This window comes from Condylura cristata, unplaced genomic scaffold (genome assembly GCF_000260355.1).
Source record: "Condylura cristata isolate star-nosed mole 26May11 unplaced genomic scaffold, ConCri1.0 scaffold00023, whole genome shotgun sequence".
NCBI lineage: Eukaryota > Metazoa > Chordata > Mammalia > Eulipotyphla > Talpidae > Condylura > Condylura cristata.
In genome coordinates, this window is record NW_004567124.1 from 17,185,115 (window position 1) to 17,203,674 (window position 18,560).

Below are 18,560 nucleotides of genomic sequence, written 5' to 3' on the forward strand. Positions count from 1 at the left end.
CACCCATAGAGTTGGGCTGCTGGGAACCCAGGGCCCCTAACGTGCAATCCCATGCTCTTCACCTAACATTAGTACAGCGTTTTACAGTTTAAAAGCAACCATACACCTTGGCCCCCAGGAAGTCTGCCACTCAGAAACGTCCTTGGTCTGGGGGCTCCACACCTTGTCAGGAAGGACTGCATTCCCACACGATGCCCAGGACTACAAGATAAACTAGGTTAACCATTTGCATAGTGTCAAAAGTGTTGACCCCTTTTGGAAAGAGTTCATTTGAATAGCCATGAAGTTGGGTTCTTCTACATCCTGTGGGGAATCTCTAGAGTTCCCAGTATACTCAGAGGGATGAGACAAGAATCCATCCATTTCCTCAGTCTCATACCCAAACTTTGTACTTTAAAAGATACTTTTTTGCTGTATCTATAAATGATAGTTGTAAATAATTGTTTTTGCAAACTATTTTTCTTTTACTTTGCTTAAGAGTAACAGTAAAAATACAATCAACAGAATGGTGTTTTCCCCTCTGAGGCATTTCCTAGATGCATTTCCTTTGATGCATTGACCAGAGTTCTATAGGGACAGCGTTGAATTGCTCTAGTCCTCTTCTAGAGTTGTATTTTTACCAGTAAGAATGTGAGCCATTACATACCCAGGAATGTTTCTTGGGTCTTCAACTTGCTGGAGATAAAATTCTGAAACAAAATTATTATTGGAAGATAAGTTACAGGATGGAAAGTCATACATTGACCTATTTTAAGTTACACTTTTTGATGCAGAAAAAAAATACAGGTGTGAGCTTCCCTCTCATCATTATTCAGTATGAAGTAGGTGCCAGGAGCAATGGAAGGAAGCTGTGATAGGGAGGAGTTTTAGAGGGCTTGAATGGACAGAGAATCTGAGATCCTGAAGGAGCCTGCTGGCCCTCCCTAAGCACTTTGTGTCCAGGAAAGATCTGTGTCCCTAGATTGCCTCCTCCTCTCTGCTGACCAGAAAGCCCCCACATTGTCAGTTCTACAGATGGGAGTCCCCCATTTGTGTAGCTGCATGTTTAGGTTTTAGAGAGCTTCCTTTATTAGAGTTTTTTCTTAGACTGGGACAAATTCTAGATTCTGTTCCTTGCTTCTCACACCACCCATCTCCTCATCCCACTCTCACTTCCAAAGATTTAGCTGACTGTCTTGAATGCCAGCAAGTTTGTGACTTAGGCACTTTGGGCACATTTAACTTAGACCTGAGCAAGGTGTTCTCTATTTCCCTGAACAGTCTTAGTTAGCCATACAATGCTTTTAAGTAATTAGAACCACTTCTGTTCCTGGAGACAAATAATGACCCTACAGCAAAGTATGGGTGGCCTGCTGGTTCTGGAATTGCTGAGAGGCAGCCAGTTCCATTGTGACAGCTGCACCCACCCCAGGAACCTCCAGGCTGCCCCACTCACCCACTTTGCATGCCTGCCCCACCTAATCTCCTGTAAAATAGTAAATACTTTCTGTGTGTAAACATAAAGTTTGGGAGAGTCAGAAAGATTATTTTTAATTTTTTAAAGTGTTCTTTAAAAAAAAGATTTATGCATACAGAACTGGGGTACAGGTCAGAGGAGCAGGGACAGTGAGAGAATTCACCAGAGACAGAATGGGGAGCAGAACAGGCAAATTGATGAAGTACATTGCTGAGGGGAGCAGCAGGCAGGTCAGGAGATGTCTGTGGCGCCATGAGGATCACCTCCAGGGCTGGGGATCGAATGTGTGCTGAAGTGGCCTCAGCCAGCTTTGCAGTGCTACGTTCCAACCCACTGCACCACCAGGGAGGCCCCAAGATTGTTAATTTTTTATATAATAATTTATTTTTACATCATTTTGTGCATTTTTTCATCTCAGTTGTAATCCCCATGGGCTTCCCATCACCAAATCACCCTGTGCTATCACCATAGCCCAAGATTGTTTTGAATGATAGTATTGTCTCAAGAATTTCCTGATTAGTGAGAAATGAGAAGTGTTCATTCACTCTGCTGAGGTTTAGAGGGTATGTAGAAACTTGCTGGGGGGTATGGCAGAAAAGGGGCAGGTCATGCTAAAGAGTTAGCTTTCTACAGGCACCCACGGGACCCTGTGCCCGGGGAGAGGCTGGAGTCAAGTGACTAAAATCTTAGGTCACTCTAAGTACACAGGAAAGATTCAGGGCTACAATATTGGAAATGGAGGACAGAGGCAGTGTCTGGAGAGTGAGTGAATGTAGTCAAGAATGAGGAGAATGGACTTGGACATGGGAGGATTTGGGAGACACTAAGGATAACACTGAGGTTAGAATCTGAGTGATGGAGAGCAGGGCTGGTGCTGTTGGCACCATTATGAACATCAGGAGGAAGAGCAGTTTCTTAGGGAAGTTCTGAGGCAAATTCTGTACTTGCAAGTGTTTAAAGGATGAAGGGAACCCTGGGGGAGAGCCGTTGGGTGGTTGAAGGTTGGTGGAGGGGATGGGCCAAGAGTCTTCTGTCCACCAGGGTGGTAGTTAACCAAGGCAGTGAGGAGATGAGGTGAAGAGTGAGGAGGGCCAAGACACGGCAGTGGGGAATGCACCTGCTCAGGGACGGGGAAGAGGCAGAGGGTTCTGGAATGGAACCATCCCAGAGAGGAGGAGAGGAGAATTGGCATGGGAACCATGGGAAGTGAGGTTCTAAGGAGGAAGAAGGGACTGCTGGGAGGAAGTGTGCCAGTCCAAGTGTAAAATGATCCATCTCTTCAAAAGCTGTTTGGCATATGCCTTAGAAATGTGCAGAGCATTTGCTTCAGCGGTTCCATTACTGGAAATCTTGTTGAGAAAAACCGGTCTGGCCATTGTCTACTTGAACTCCCCGAAAGCTCCCTGCCCCTTTCTGACTTACAGGCCAGCCACTAGGCCCTGCTTCTGTGCCATCTCCCAGCCCCCACCTGCCACTCCTGCCTTCACTCATGCTCTGCCAATGCATGTCTGCAGTTTCACCTCTCAGGTTAATTTCAATAGTTGGTGCCCATCTAGGGAAACTGTTTTCTGGATCTGGCCTACTTGACCATGAGTACTGTGGGCCTGTGGGGCCATCGCCCCCCTGAGAGTGGCCCTCACTGCAGACTGTCTTCAAGTGCTCTGTGTGTTTAAAGCAGAACAGCTAGTTTAAAGGGAAAAATCAAGGGACATAAAGAAAATACTAAGTTTAGGCTTAATTGGTACAACTAAACTACTGGGAACTTGAAATTTTGTTCAGCAGATCTTTATGAAGTTCCAGCAATTTGGGAAGTCATTGTATTGGGATCCAGGAAACAAAAAGCTCTTGAAGCTCAAATGAGGTAGGGAATATGGGGAACTACCTGAAAACGTGGGTAAGGGGCTTAGGGCCCTCTAAAGAGGAAGCTTTCAGCCCTGCCTGGGGTGGAGGGGCAGGTTATGTGCTCCAGAGGGAGACCTTGAGCCGACTTGACTGCTCAGAGCAGCTTGCTCATGGGTGGCACCCAACACAGAGGCAAGAAAGAATGTGACATGTTTTAGGAGCTGCTAGAGGTTTGGGTCACAATAAGCAGAAGGTGGATTGAAAAAGTGGTAAGGCCTGAGTAGGAGAGTGGCTTTCCAGGCCAGGCTTTTCTTCAGAATCTGTAATGGAGTATTTTAAAGGTTTTGTCTTGCCAGGCCCTACACATGGGAATTCTAACTCAGAAGCTGTGGCATTGAGAGATTAGTGGGGGGTAGGAAAGTGGGAGCTAATTTATGGTCATGGTTCATGGGGGCTGGGGGGAGGCAATGGGACACATAGCTGTGACTGAGATGTAGGCTTTCCAGCACCTGAACACCAATTGGCTTTCCAGGTGTAGGAAGGAATGGGGAGCCCAGCACCATCCCAAGTTTCAGACTTGAGGGACAAGAGGGTAGAAGAGGAGAAATACGCATAAATAAACATAATAAACATAAAACACACTTAAGCTTGGAACTTGTGAATGTCCAAGGACATTTAGGAGCTGATGTCTGGAAAGCAATTGGAAATGGGGTGTAGACCCACTGAGAGGTCCAGCTGGAGGCTCAGGGTGGTCAGGGAAGTCATGGAAATGGATGAAACTCCAGACACAATCTATGAGAAGAGGCTGGAAGGGCTTGGGAAGAGAAGGAAGGAGGCAGGAGCCAGGAAGGGCCTGAAGAAACAAGTGAAGAGGAAGGAGAGAGAGAGCAGGGTGTCATCTGCTCTCACCTGGCTGACTGGAATTTGGAAACCCCTCTCCAGTCCAGAAGGTGACTAAAAGGGAAACTTAGGTCATTCCATACTCCGTGGAAGGCCTTCAAGCCTTTCTCTGGCTGATGCCAGAAGACCCCCTCTAAAAGGTGGGTAACATGAGAGGATGTCTCTCTCACCTGAGTGTAGGGATGGCTGAGTTTCACACCTTCCCAACAACATATCACTTCTTAAAGGTCAGTGATCCTGAAGCTTTGCCGAGCCTCTCTTGGCTAGGATATATTCTGGTGTCCTTCACTAGGAAGTATCCTGGGAAGGCGTGCCTGGCCATTCTGCTCTCCTGGTCTGCTGCAGGTGGATCCTTAGAGGATTTCTGCCACCCTAGAAGGAACAACACTGGGGAGATCATATGAGAGCTAGTCACATTGTTTGCACCCACTGAAATGTTGGCAAGTTAGCTTTTCCTCCTGTTTGAAGCAGTACCTTGAGGGTGAAGGAGTGTGAGGAAAGAGAGCAGGATGGAGTGGGTGTGACGGCCAGGGGTGGGGGGGACTGGGTAAACTTTGAGGTGTTTGCTTACCAGGCTGGGTTGCAGCTCTGGGGCTCTAAATGATGGGCAGCTTTTCTACAGAGGCACAGCCACCAGGTGTGCACAGCCGGGAGTCAGGGACCCAGGAGGTCACTTGACTCCAGAGAGAAGCCAACATTGGCAGTATCAACTGCTTATCTTTTAACAGCATTTTCAGCTGAACCCAACCAATGAGAGATCAGCCTGTATACTCTCAAGTAGATAGTTGCAGTTGAGAGTTCAGGACTATTTTCAGGGACAGGCTCACTTAATTAACAATAATTGAAAGTGGAAGTGCACTGGACTATGGTAATGGCACATAGTGAATTGGTAGTGGGAAGACTATGGGGATTACAGTTGAGATTTAAAAAAATGCACAAAGTGAAGAATGATATATATATATATAAAGAAAAAAGAAAGTAGGAGTGCAGGCTCTGGCTCTACTAGGGACTCTGTAGGTTTGGTGGCTTAGTCCCCTCTCTAAGTTTGAATTTAGGGGTCAGGATGGGCCACCAGGGAGGGTCCTCTTGCTAAAACTCTGTAAATCTCTTTGTAAATTGGCACATTCTGTTAATGATTTCAGCTTTCTGAGGTTAGCAGTAACTCTTTACATTAACTGATCTGAGATAGGGCATGGTAGCCCATGGCAACCAGGATGTTGTGTGGAGTGTGGGTGTGTTTCCGAGAGGTGTGTGACTGTGTCTGTTGACATGGGTGTGTGTGTGTGTCATTCCCTGCAGGTCATTCTCCCTCTCTCTGTCAAATCTTACTACTCATCCAGGTCTTTCTTCCATTGATTCTCTCTCCTTGTCTTTCCCACCCGATGCCCCATTTCAGCGAGCTGTTCCTGACAAGCTGCTGTTTCTCACTAGTTCCTGCCAAAGAATTAAATTAACTCACATAACTTAGGGATAATTGATTGATAATCAATTGAATGGATGGATGAATGTTTATTTATTTATTTATTTTTACTTATTTGCTTACATGAGGTAATATATATTATCTAATAGTTTAATAGGTATACTCTTATACCTAATCTAGCCCTGGCACCCTGACATTTGTTTTGTCCATATTTATTTCCTCCAAGCTCTTAATGGAAATTTTAAGCCTAGAGCGCAGTTGAAAGATCTTTATAGTGAGCATAGATTCCAGCATGAACATTTTACCCTGTGTGGAATCACTTGTCTATTCCTCTTTCTATCTTTCTACCCAGCCTACAGCCCATCTCACAGTTTGACAGAACCTAAGAGTATGTTGCATACATCATTATGCACCCTGCTAAATATTTTCATGCATTTACTGTTTACTAGAGTTTCCTATTCACATTAAGTCTTTGTGTAAAATGTCCAGTGAAATGCGCACACACTGTTCTCTGAGATTTACGATACCTGTGTTACCCAAACCCCATCAAGATATGTTGTTTTCACCCCAGAATGCTATCTTTTGTGTTTTCATGGTCAGTGACATGCCTGTGTACCCCCAGAGGCAACTGCTGTCCTGATTTCCCTACCTGACCTTAGTTCACCTGTTCTAGCACTTTACTTGAAAGACTCATATAGCGGCCCTCCCTGGAGATGCAGCGGGTTAAAGCACAGCACTAAGAAGCTAAAGCCACTTCCGCATGGGTTTGATCCCGCCTGCCCCGGAGGTGACCACATGACACGTCAGACCTCTCCTGGCCCACCTGCTGCTCCCCTCAGCAGTGTACTTCGTCAGTTGGTCTGTTCTGCTCCCCACTCTGCCTCTGGTGAATCCACTCACTGCCCCTGCATTTCTGGCCTGTACCCCAGTTCTGTATGCACAAGTAAAATAAATCTTAAAAAAAAAAAAAAGACTCATATAGAATGTACTCCTTGTATAAAACATTTAAAACATTTTTCTATATATATATGTAATTATATATATTTTACCTCATTCTTCATTTTTGTACAATGTATGCTTTCTCATTTTTGACTAAACATGATGCTTTGGAGATTCATTCATGTTCTTATTTATATCAGTAGCTGGTTCTTTAATTGGTAAATAGTATTCCATTGTATGTAGATACCACTTCTTTAAAAATTTTTTTTCTCATATCAATAGCTATCCAGTTTTTGACCATTTGAATGAAGTTGTTATACTTTATTCAAATCTTGTTGTGAACATATATATTTTTGCATTTGCCTTTTAATTGTAAAAAATACATGAAAATTAAAATACAATAATGTGATTGCCCAGAATTTTTTTATAACAGAACCTTCTAGAGGTGCAATCTCTCAGCCCAGTAGGCTGTTTATTTCCTCATGGTTGAAAGATACTGCCAGCTACTGGCCAGATGTTTAACTGACATTTGTCCAGGTCATTATTTGGCCTTGATGTTTGCCCACAGGTGCAAATTCAGTGTTCATATGGGAAGATGACAGGCACTTAGACACTATGCAACTCTCTCTGCTAAAGACACAAATCTTCCCTATTCCAATGCACTTGACAATTACCTTCAGAAAACCGATTTGTCTTGGTGAGGGATAGTGCCAAAGAATGGATACTCTTCTGACCTGCAAGTATAAGATGGTGGGAAGGAGACACGCCTGCATGCCTCTGGTATGGGCTGGGTGCTCATCTCAGCTCTGTCCCTTGAGAGCTTGGGAGGCTTGGCACCATTTTATCTGGGAAGTAAGGGTGAGAAGCTGGATGGCTTCTCAGGTCATCCAGATCTGGGGGCCTGGACTACTGAGCCATGAGATTCAGGCAGTTTTCTAGGTGATGCTTAGTGTCTCCAGTGTGAGTGTTTCCAAATTCATGATCCTGTTGGTCTGTTACCCAAGACATTAGAGTATCCTGTGTAGGGTGTCCTGTTGAAAGAAACCAATGATATATGGGCAGAGATGCAAATGTACACATGTCCACACATGGCTCAGAGATGGACATAGTAGGAAGAACATAATGACTAAGAGCAGACACTTGGCCTTCCAGGTAACCCCACTCTGGGCCAGCATACATAACAGACATTAGCAAGTGTTTATTGAATATGAATGAGTGCCTGACTGAGGGGCAGAGCAAATGAACAGACAACCACAGGAAAATGAGATGTGGGAACGTTGTGGGGCTGCAACAGTGAGCATAGCCAGTGCATACAGCTCACAGCAGACCTGCAGGGGTGAGAGGAGGGAATTGGGGGTCCTAGTGATGACACCTGCAATATAAGCACGTGGCAGTCACCTTTGCTTTATCTTGAGTGGCATTAAGGTCTTACTGGCGATTTCTGCCTAGTGAGACTCCCCACTTCCCAGTGTGTGAGTATGAATGTCAGACCTGGGCATTATTCTGCTGGGGCTGCCATAACAGTATCCCACATTCTGGGTGCTTAAGCAACAGATACTTACTTTCTCACAGTCCTAGAGGCTGGGAAGTGGCAATATCAAGGTGTTAGTAGGGGTGAGGGTGGGGGGTTGGGGGAGTTGGCAGCTGGTGAGGGCTTCTCCCCTTGGGTGTTAATAGCTCCCTTCTCCTTGTGTGCTCTCGTGGCCTTTCTCCTGTCCCTGCAGCTGGAAGAAAAGTGCACATGTGAGCTCTCCAGGGTCTCTTAAGGATGCTAATTTTATCAGATCAGGGCCTTATGACCTCATAAACTACCTCTTAAAGATCCTTTCTCCAAACACACATCCACCCCCCCCACCCCCCTGCTCTGCCCCCCACCTCCCAGATTAGGACTTCAACAAATGAATCCTTTGACAACACAGTTAAGTCCGTAACCACAGGATTTTCATTTCTAAGGACATGCAAATCAGCACTGAGCCAGGTGCACCAATTACTTGATGCTTGGAAATTGAGTTTGGCAGTGACATCTGGACTTCTGTGTGCACATTGTGGGAATCCTTGCTACTGACAAATGTGGTCACATTGTGATAACACTGCTATAATGATACCTCCATAGCATTTTGCAAAGTACTTTCAAGTACCCAGCAAGCCTGTAAAATATATATTGTGTCCATAATATGGATGAGACAAAATGAGGCATAAGAAGTTAAATGCCTGTCCCAGAGCCCCCTAGTCCATTTGTGGTCAATCAAGTCTTTCTGCTTCTGTTCTCAGAAATAGCACTCAGCTCCCTCCATTAAAGGACCGTGAATTACCTTTTACTCCCAAGCATTGTTTTCAAGTTATAAAGGAGGCCTTGGGTATTCCATTGCCTGTAAGATGAAGCAGCTTGGCGTTGCTGAGACACTAGGGATGACCTCAGAAGTAAAAATTAAGTGTAAGTATTCCTAATGAAGGAACTGACCTAGCAGAAAAAAGAAGGCTTCTCGAGTGTGTTTATCTCATGATTAGTGTTTCTGTCTTTAAAGTGCTGAAATTAAGCCTGTCTCCTGTTCTTGGTCAGTACAACAGGGTTTGGATTCCGGACGCTAAGGAAGTGTGGAAATCTGCTGAAATAGCCAAGGACTACAAAGTTGGTGATACAGTCCTGCAGCTCCTTTTGGAGGATGGAACGGTGAGGTCCTTACTGGTTGCAGTTACTGTGATGCATAAAGGGTAACTGGGGTGCAGAGCGGCACACGGCACCTGTGGGGAATCCTCAGAGGGGGCATCTGTGGGGCACCCAGAACGACCAGCAGGTGCTGGGAGTCCACTGTAGTGTTTTTATCACCCCCACACACTGCAGTACCGCCTCCTCCACACTGCCCTGAAAAGAGGCTTAGTGGGCCCAGCATTAGCTGGGCTTCTCCATAACAAGGGTCAGGGTCAGTGCACGGGTCTGGGCATGTGTGGCACTGCATTTCTGGGAATGCAGCATTGTTGGGAGAATGCTGCAATGTGATTTGCCATTTTGGTTTCATGGAGGGAGTTTGAGCCCAAAGTATAAACTGATAGGGAAAAACATCAAGATGGGAAGAGGAATGGAGAACAGAGATAGAAAATGGGAAGGAAGAGAATGGAGAAAAATGAGCTGTGGGTAGATAGAACGTGTATGTATTGGGCCCTCCAACAAGGAATGTGACAGGTGACCAGGGAGGTGACAAGGAGGAGGGGGCACTATTTGCTTGTTTGGCTTTGTATGGCGCTTCCGGTGCTGTGTGAGGAGCATTGGAGGAGAGGCTGGCTTTGTTCCCAGTGGACTGTACAGGTGAGGGACTCCTCTTCAAGGCTGTGTATGTCTTGATTACAAACCTCTTCAGATTTTGCCTTGAGCATTCATCACGAGTCACCATTTACCCCAGAACCAAGTAAGGTCTCACAGGGCCCATAGCTAGTATGTCCTCATGTCTTGAGAACCAAGTGTTTGGATGCAGAGCTGGACAGAGGGTTTGTGACCCATCTGGATGCCAGAGGTGGTCTGGGGACTGTCATATAAATATTGCTATGCTGGAACTTCCAAACCCGCAAGCGATCTTTGTTGATAAAGGACTCAGTATTTCCAGTCAGACTGCCCTGAATTCAGGTCCTGCCCAGTCATTGCTATGTCTGACAGTGACTAGTTGTAGAACACCTCCTGTGTACAGTCAGGATTCTGATTAGTAATGGGATAGATTTGTCTGGAGAGAAAACTCCCCAGACATCAGCTGCAGTGGCGGTTGGCCAATTCCATAACACCAGTAGGACTCAGTGGCAACCTTCCTGGCTCTGAACCATCTGCCAGAGGGGTGGGGAGAGAAGCAGGTGAGATGTCAGGTAGCCAGACTGCTCTTTAACTTAATACTTTGTCATTACCATGAAAGACAAAGCCTATTTTGTATTGGAAAATATCAACTTTGCCTTCCTGTGAACCTAATGTTCTTCACAATTTCTTCTCTCTCTCTCTCATTGCTCATGCCAGCTGAACTAGAAAAGGAGGTTGTTAATCTAGAACATAACAGAAAAACTCAGAGAAAGCTAAAATTATATATGAACAGTATTTTTCTTGATTTTCGTCTCAAGAAAAAAAAGTGTATAGATTAAGCATTCTCTGTTTCAGAGATATACATGGTATAGAATACCAAGAACTCTAGGGCCACCAAAAAAAAAAAAAAAAAAAAAAGAATGTTCCACCTGGGGTTGACCCACAAATAGGAATGCTTTCATGACAGTGGAACAGGCAGCTGCTGTGAAGACTCACATCAGCCGTCCTGGAGTGCCGGGAGGTGTGCTCTCTGCACAACATTCACCAAATGACCAACCAACAACACCTCTGTTGGTGATGACAGGAGGTGCTGGGACACAGGCTTCAGAGCCAGCCATCTCCACGTTAACTGTGTGACCTTGGACAAGTTGCTTAGCCACTCTGAAGCTGTCTTTATAGCTGTTAATTGGGGGCAGTCATGACCTCCTTAGAAGGCAGTTTTGAGTGTCAAGTGAAACAGCCAGTGCTGACTTCCTGGTGGGGTCTGGACAGTGGGCATTTGCTGAGGGGCAGTGGGCCGCCTGCTGGAGCCTGTCCAGGACCATATACCAAGGGGAAAGCAGACTGTGAAGGTGGAAGGGAAAGCTTGCTGGGTGACCTTGCAGTCATTCCATTCACTTCCCCACAGCTGTGAAATTAGGGAGAAAGAAGATAGAATGGGGGTAATAAGCCCCCTTGAGGGCTTTGATGTCTGATAGACCCTATTGTTGGTGCCAGCATCACAAGCCATGCAGCCTCCACTCCCATTCTGCTCAGAAGAGGACAGGAGAGGCCAGCCCTGAGGGGGAGCAGGGGGCCACAGACAGGAGTCACTGCTCTGGGGCCTTTTCAGGAGAGACCCCCCACCCACACAGTCTCCCTCAGGCACTTTGTACATCAGATCCCAATGCAGATCTGGCCACCTTTGAACTACAGGGAGCCTTAGTTCACTTTTTCACTCAGCAAAGTAGTTTTCAGTAGAACATTGATGACTTGGAGGTAAAATCAACATCTAAACCATGAACAAGTGGGGTGGGTCCTCTGTGGTAAAGTTGGAAAGGAGGTACCCAAGTCCCTGGCCATGTGGTTTCCCTGTCACCCCTCATTGGAGTTTCTGTAGGAATCCAAGGGCTCCTGACCTGGTCCAGTTCATATTCTCACGTGAGAGAAGAGGCATCCAAAGAGCTAAGTCACTTGTCCCAGGGCACACAGCCAGGGCCCTGGTATCCTGGCTCTCACTTGCCATTGCTCCAGTAGTCAGGCTTGAAAACTCTTCTGGTGACTATATCTAAATTGTTCAGCTGGTGATCACTCCACTGGGGTTGTGTATAAGATAGAAGGCAGTGATTTCAGAGAAACAGCAAAATCTTTTACTTTCCAGACTAATTTCATCTTGTCCGCAGGAGCTGGATTATCCCATTGATCCAGAGGCGCTACCCCCGCTTCGGAATCCTGACATCCTCGTGGGCGAGAATGACCTCACAGCCCTCAGCTACCTCCATGAGCCCGCTGTGCTGCACAATCTCAGGATCCGCTTTGCAGAATCCAAGCTCATTTACACCTACAGCGGTAAGGAGAGTGAGTGTGGGCGGGCAGGCATGATGCTGGACGCTAGTGCTGCTGTCCAGGGCATCCTGCTTCCATCTCATCTCGTGTTATGTTTATATCAGAAATGCTCTCTCACTCCTAAATATTTGCTCATATTTCTATCAGAAAGGGACAGACATTTGATCTTCTACAGTTTGCCATGAAAAGGAGTATGTAGGAGGGGAATTCTTCAGTGAGAACTGAGTTTGGACTGCCGAGAAAAATACCAGTGGATAAGTCTTGCATTTGACTTTCTCATTGAATGTAAGAAAGTTATTACTTATTTGGAATGATGATATTATCACTGCATTTGAACTGAGAATTGCAAATGCCTGTCATGATAGGGCATTCCCATTTGTCATCTGTAGCCCTCAGAGTAGCCTGGAAATGTTGGCAACATTAGCAGAAACTGAGATTCAGACGATTTGGTAACCTGCCCAGGGCAATAAGAGAGAGCTGGGGGTTCTCAAAAGAACCTGGAGAATGGAGGACAGTAAGAGTCCCATGCCTGGGTCTAACCTCTCTCCTCAGGAATCATTTTGGTGGCCATGAATCCTTACAAGCAGCTGCCTATATATGGGGATGCCATCATCCACGCTTATAGCGGTCAGAACATGGGTGACATGGACCCACACATGTTTGCTGTGGCAGAAGAGGCCTACAAGCAGATGGCCAGGTAACTTCCTCTCCTCTCCGACCCTCCCCCGTTTGCTGGAACCTTCTCAGTGTAGGGGAGGCAGCTGGCTTGGTCTCATTAGGAGAGACTGTCGAACTGGAAGGGGTGCGCTGTAGAGCAGACTTTCTGTACTGAGAGGCAAAGGATTGCACCATGTCACTAACTAACTAAACTGAGTTTCTTGACTTTTGTTCCTTCCATGTAGTCAAGGCAGTCCTACCAGTCAGGGAGAGGCAGGTACTTCTGCTACGGTGCTTTAGTTCTTGGAATGTTCATTTGTTCTCTGCTGTGAGATACTAAGTTTTGTTTTTTTGTTTTGTTTTGTTTTGTTTTACCTACCAAAGGTTGTAAAAACTAATGATAATGAACAAATTTTTTTAGAAGAAGGAGATTTTTCTTAAATTTTTCACTTCCTTTTTTTGTATGGTCTTGTAGAGTTTCTGTTGTAATAGAAACATTTATTCAAAGGCTTCTGTGGACCCATAATGCACACATCCCATATATCATCTCAGGTGCCATCAGAATAACCATGATAAAGATGGCTGTGGTGAATTGAGATTCGAGAGTCAAGCACCCAAGGTCATCCAGCAAGTAAAAGGCAGAGCTGGGATGGGTGCTTAGATTTTCTGACTGCATGTACAATTTCTTTTTCTTATACCTGTTCTCTTTTGACTTTATCCTCACTATAAAACTGGAAGAATAAAAACATCATCTTCTCTTCATAGATCTTTTTACAATTTGCAAAAAGAAAAAAAATGCTCACAGATAGTGGCCCCCTTTGCATCTTGCCACAGCCCTGTGGGGTGGGTTGAGCCCCACATCACCCTCACCTCCCAGATGGAAACCTGAAACACAGGGCGTGGATTGCCAGGTCTGTGTATAGCTCAGGGCCTAGCATCTGGTCTCGCTCAGCTTGTGTCTCCATCGACAAGCTAGACATGCAAAACCCATTTCAAGTTCCACTGATAATCAAGCAGCAATTATGGTGGCTTACAGAGTGTAGAGGTGCATGCTGTCCTACAGAGAAGTCTAGTGAGCCTCCTGGGGCCAGCACAGTGACTGTCCCAAATCATCAGAGAACTGGCGCCATCCCCAGGTTGTGGCTCTCACCCTTGGGGCCAACCTAGGACTTAGCCATCTTTTCCACTTTCTAGGAGACAGTGCCCCAAGAGAAGGAGACTCTCAAAGTCCCACTCGGAGTCTGGGCCCAGTAGCTCTATCTCTAAGGTCTCCTAGAACACAAGGAGGTTGCTTGCTCTCTGTCCTGGGTCATGAACCTAACCCCTCTGGGTCTGTTTTACTCAGTGAAATGAACACAGTCCTTGAATCTGTGTGAGGCTTAGATGAGACTCCTGCATTCACGGAGTGCTTCGGTGTAAGCAGTCTAAATACCTGGAACAGCATTATACTGAGGTTCTAGCACCATATCTTAGGACATAACAAGTTCAACGCACTTTTTTAAACGTCTCTAAATTATGTAAGTGAGCATGTTGGTTTACATCCCCAAGCATTTTTTGAGTAATTGCTCTCCAATAATGTTTTTAGAATATTTTTATATTTAAATGGGGATACCTTTTACTCAGCTTTTACTCACAAGCTGAGTAAAAGGTTTCACGAGTAAGAAAGAATGAGAGACTAGAGTGAAAGTCAAATAAGGAAGTTTATTGTACTCTCGGGCAGTACCCACCCACGTGTACGGCAGGTATTGCAATGGTACTGGCGAAAAGCAGGCTTTTTATAAGTTATGGGGTAGACACCTTAGTGGCACACTTTGCCCTATTTGGAGTTATTTTTCTTCTCCTTGTTTTCATGCTACTGATTTTTTGGGCTTTTTTTCCTGCTGTTGGCAGGTGATGCTTAGTCACCGGGCAGGTTTCTGCCCTGGGGTGGTCCTTAATTCCCCCCTGGGCCTCCCTGGGTCTGACACTGAGGCTGCTGCCCCCAGAGGCCTGCAGCTGGCCTCTCGGAACTTGGCTCCTGGGAAGCTTCCCAAATTCCCACTATTTCCTCGTTGACCAGAGTGGGTCATCGTTCATAAACTTTAACTGTATGTGTAAATAATGTGAGTCACAAGGAGCACCGGCTTTCTACTTGGGCATCTGGAATTTTGGCATGCATGAGGCAGAGGATGCTATGTGACCAGGCCCAGCGGAAGCCCTGGGCACTGGGGTCTGCAGTGAGCTCCCCTGGTACACAGATTTCCCATGTTCTGGTCCTGCCTGCCCTCTCTGTCCTGTGTGACTCCACCAGGAGTGAAATTGTGCAAGTTTACTTCTGGCTTCCTCTGAACTTGGCCCAAGTGCTTGTCTGTGCCTTTGCTGATTTGTTCTATGTCCTTTGGTGTAATAAATCTTTGCCACCAGTATGACTGTGTGTAAGTCTTACCTGAGATTGGTCTTGGGGACAGAGAGGGAAACAAAATTGCATGTTCAACCTGATCACACAGGAAAAGAAAAAAAAAAAACTAAAAGGAAATTTACTGGAAAGTTAGCAGTTACCTTAGAGAAACAATGCTTCCCTTCTTCTACCTTATCTGCATTTCTCATACTGGCTCTATAGTGCCTGTTTCATAGGGAGAAATGAACATTTTAAAAATATTTTCATTTATTTGCCTTAGAAACAATAAAAACCAGTCAATAATCGTAAGTGGGGAGTCAGGTGCTGGAAAGACCGTGTCTGCACGTTATGCCATGAGGTACTTTGCCACAGTCAGCAAGTCAAGCAGTAACACACACGTGGAGGACAAGGTTCTGGCGTCCAACCCCATAACCGAGGTTTGTACCTACTGGGGCTGGGGGCAGGGTCAAAGCAGCGGCATGTGTTGATGGAGAGGTATGTTGGTTTGTGTGGTATTGTGATTTATACAACAGATATGTCTGATCAAAATACATTTCATGTGTGTTTGATCTCTGACCACAGTTCTGGGCTCACAGCTGACAAAACCCTTGGAATTTCCTCAGTATGGAGAGAGGTCGAAGAACCTTTTTTTATTGAGTGAGTGGCTTCTGAAAGCACCTAATTGTGGGCGCTGGTAGCCTGGAGAACCATCCCCAGGAGATTAGAGAGCAGGAACTTCCAGTCCTACTTCAGACTTTCATAAACTCATTGTTAAATATTGAGGGTTTTTTTTTCTTTTTTCAAGTTCATTGTTAAATCTCTGATGTGGTGGTATCATTTACATCCTCCAATGCTCAGTGGTAAGCATTCAGTGAAGTAAGCTGGAAGGAAAAAGAAAATATTGGGTGGTTTCACTTGTAGGAGGACTATAGGGAACCATCCACCAGACAAAGAGGAAATAGTAACAATAAAAAACAAAACAGGGGCCCTCCCTGGTGGCGCAGCAGGTTAAAGCACAGCACTAAAAAGCTTAAGCCACTTCCGCATGAGTTTGATTCCCACCTGCCCCGGAGGTGACCACATGGCGTGGCAGACCTCTCCTGACCCGCCCGCTGCTCCCCTCATCAGTGTATTTCATAGATCTGCCTGTTCTGCTCCCCTACTCTGTCCCTGGTGAATCCTCTCACCCTCCGTATCTCTGGCCTGTACCCCAGTTCTGTATGAATAAATAAATCTTTAAAAAAAAAAACACTGAACAGGAAACTATAAATCAGAAATATTTTGCAGGGGAGAGGGAGGGCGAGGGACCAAAACAAGGGAGAGAAGAGCACAAGGGACTGTGGTGATGGTGCCTAGGTGAATTGGTGGGGAAATTCTATGGGGTCTACACCTGCGAAAAGAAAGCAAACATTGTAAAAAAAAAAAAAAGTGAACAGTGATGTAAAATATATATAACTAAATACATTATTAAAACAAACACAAACCAAATTGGTAAATGCCACATACCAAGGCTCTTCCTCCTCCCATCCCAAGTTGATTCATCACAACCAACTGATTGGTCAGAAGTGTGGGCTGGCGCAGCCAGGCAGCAGGAGGGGGTTGGAGACCATCCTCAAGGAAGAAGAGACAGCTATCTGAAGGAAGTAGGGCAGGGCCCAAGGAACAGGCCTGCCTGTCTGAGAAAATGGAAAGAGGGTTAATTTGGATGCATTTGGAAACATGGGGAATAATGAAGAGCATGGTAACTCTTCTCCTCCAATGAAAACCTTCGAAGCCTCTCAGAATTATTAAAATACCAATGATTTGTGTGTGTGTGTGTGTTTTTAACTGAGGTACTAAAGGTTTACAACATTCTATGTGACTTAGGGATAGAGATTTATACTTACCACCAAAGCACCCATAATCCTCTACCCTGGTCTGTTGGGTTCCCCTCATCAATGGGTATTTTGTTTAAGCTGCTGTGTCACTGGGAAGTAATAGAAAAGAATAAAAGCTGTCCCTTAGTCTTAAAACTGTTCTAACAAAAGCATAAAATATGCTGAATAGAGATATAAATCCAAGATAACAATAGAAAATGTACGAAGAGGCACTGTTTAGATAAATGTCCAGTGTTTAATTTTGTGTGATTATTCATTTGGAGTCTTTCTCATCCAGCATCTTATAAGCTCCACAGAAGCAGGAGTGTTTCTGTTTACTTCACCTTTGCCTGCTAATCAAGCGGCCCCATAGCCAATGCTCAGTACATATATGTTGTCAGAAAGCAAGATGATCTGGGCAGGAAATGCAGTGATTGTGCATGGGAAGGAAGCTTCCAGATGAAGAGTACTCAGTAGGGGGAAGGCAGGGTATGGAATTCAAGAAGAGATGTGAAAAGCGAAACTCATTTTCAGTGTGGGAGGGATGGGAGAGGGCAGGCGATTAGTTGAGTAGAGAAATGGTAAGGGGCACAGATGGAGTAAAATTGGGTGCAGGATATGAACTTTCAATTGAATACCTATAATACTCAGGGCCTGGGTAAGTTGAGGCACCTTATATGACCTCACTTAATTCTCTCAACTCTGTAAAATGCAGATTATGCTCATTGGTAGAGGAATGGAGATTTGGGTAGATGAAGTAATTTTTCTGTCATCACACAGTTCAAAAGGCACCTAGGGGCATGAAACAGCAGAAACTGTGCTCTTGCTAGTCCAGGTCAGTGTCTTAGCAAGAGTAGGAGAGCTTTGAGTGGCAGGCTCTGTTCTCTGTGAGACTCAAGCTGGCTCTATCCACCAGACCTTCCCCAACACACAGGACTGGATTCACGAACACTGACCCAGTAACAAGGGTGCAAAGATCTTTTAAATGCTGGTGTTTCATAGAGCGCTGTTTTGTAGGCTGTTGGGAATGCCAAGACCACCCGCAATGACAACAGTAGTCGGTTTGGAAAATACACGGAAATCAGTTTTGATGACAGAAACCAAATTATAGGAGCCAACATGAGAACTTACCTGCTGGAGAAATCCAGAGTTGTCTTTCAAGTAAGGATAAAATATTTTAAATTTCCTTTCCTTCAATGTTTTAAGCATTGCTTACATTTATGTGCTCATTAGATATCCTATCTTGTTCTGTGATTTGACTAAGAGCGCTTTCTGCCTTTCATTTGCAATTTGGGTTTTTTGTTTGTTTCTTAGAAAAATAATTGATGGTATATTATCAGTGGAGTTGTTTGAGGAAAAAAAGGTTATGACTTTTAATTTGAGGAACTTAGAGAATGCTTACAGTTTTAAAAAGTCAAGGTGTCATTCTAGAACATTAAAGCCAAAACAGGCTAAGCTGTTAAACCTGCTTTCCTACCAGGAAGGGCATGAGATTAGAGCTCATGAGAGGG

At 45.2% G+C, this 18,560-nt stretch overlaps 1 protein-coding gene across 1 annotated transcript in view; it reads left to right on the forward strand.

Moving 5' to 3' along the window:
* MYO5C (myosin VC) overlaps positions 1-18,560 on the forward strand; it is an 87,558-nt gene that overhangs the window by 583 nt on the left and 68,415 nt on the right. The window contains exons 2-6 of the mRNA XM_004687782.1: positions 9,118-9,228; positions 11,997-12,162; positions 12,712-12,856; positions 15,474-15,630; positions 18,067-18,210. Of these exons, the coding sequence (XP_004687839.1) occupies positions 9,118-9,228; positions 11,997-12,162; positions 12,712-12,856; positions 15,474-15,630; positions 18,067-18,210 (723 nt within the window). The remainder of the gene's footprint in view (positions 1-9,117; positions 9,229-11,996; positions 12,163-12,711; positions 12,857-15,473; positions 15,631-18,066; positions 18,211-18,560) is intronic.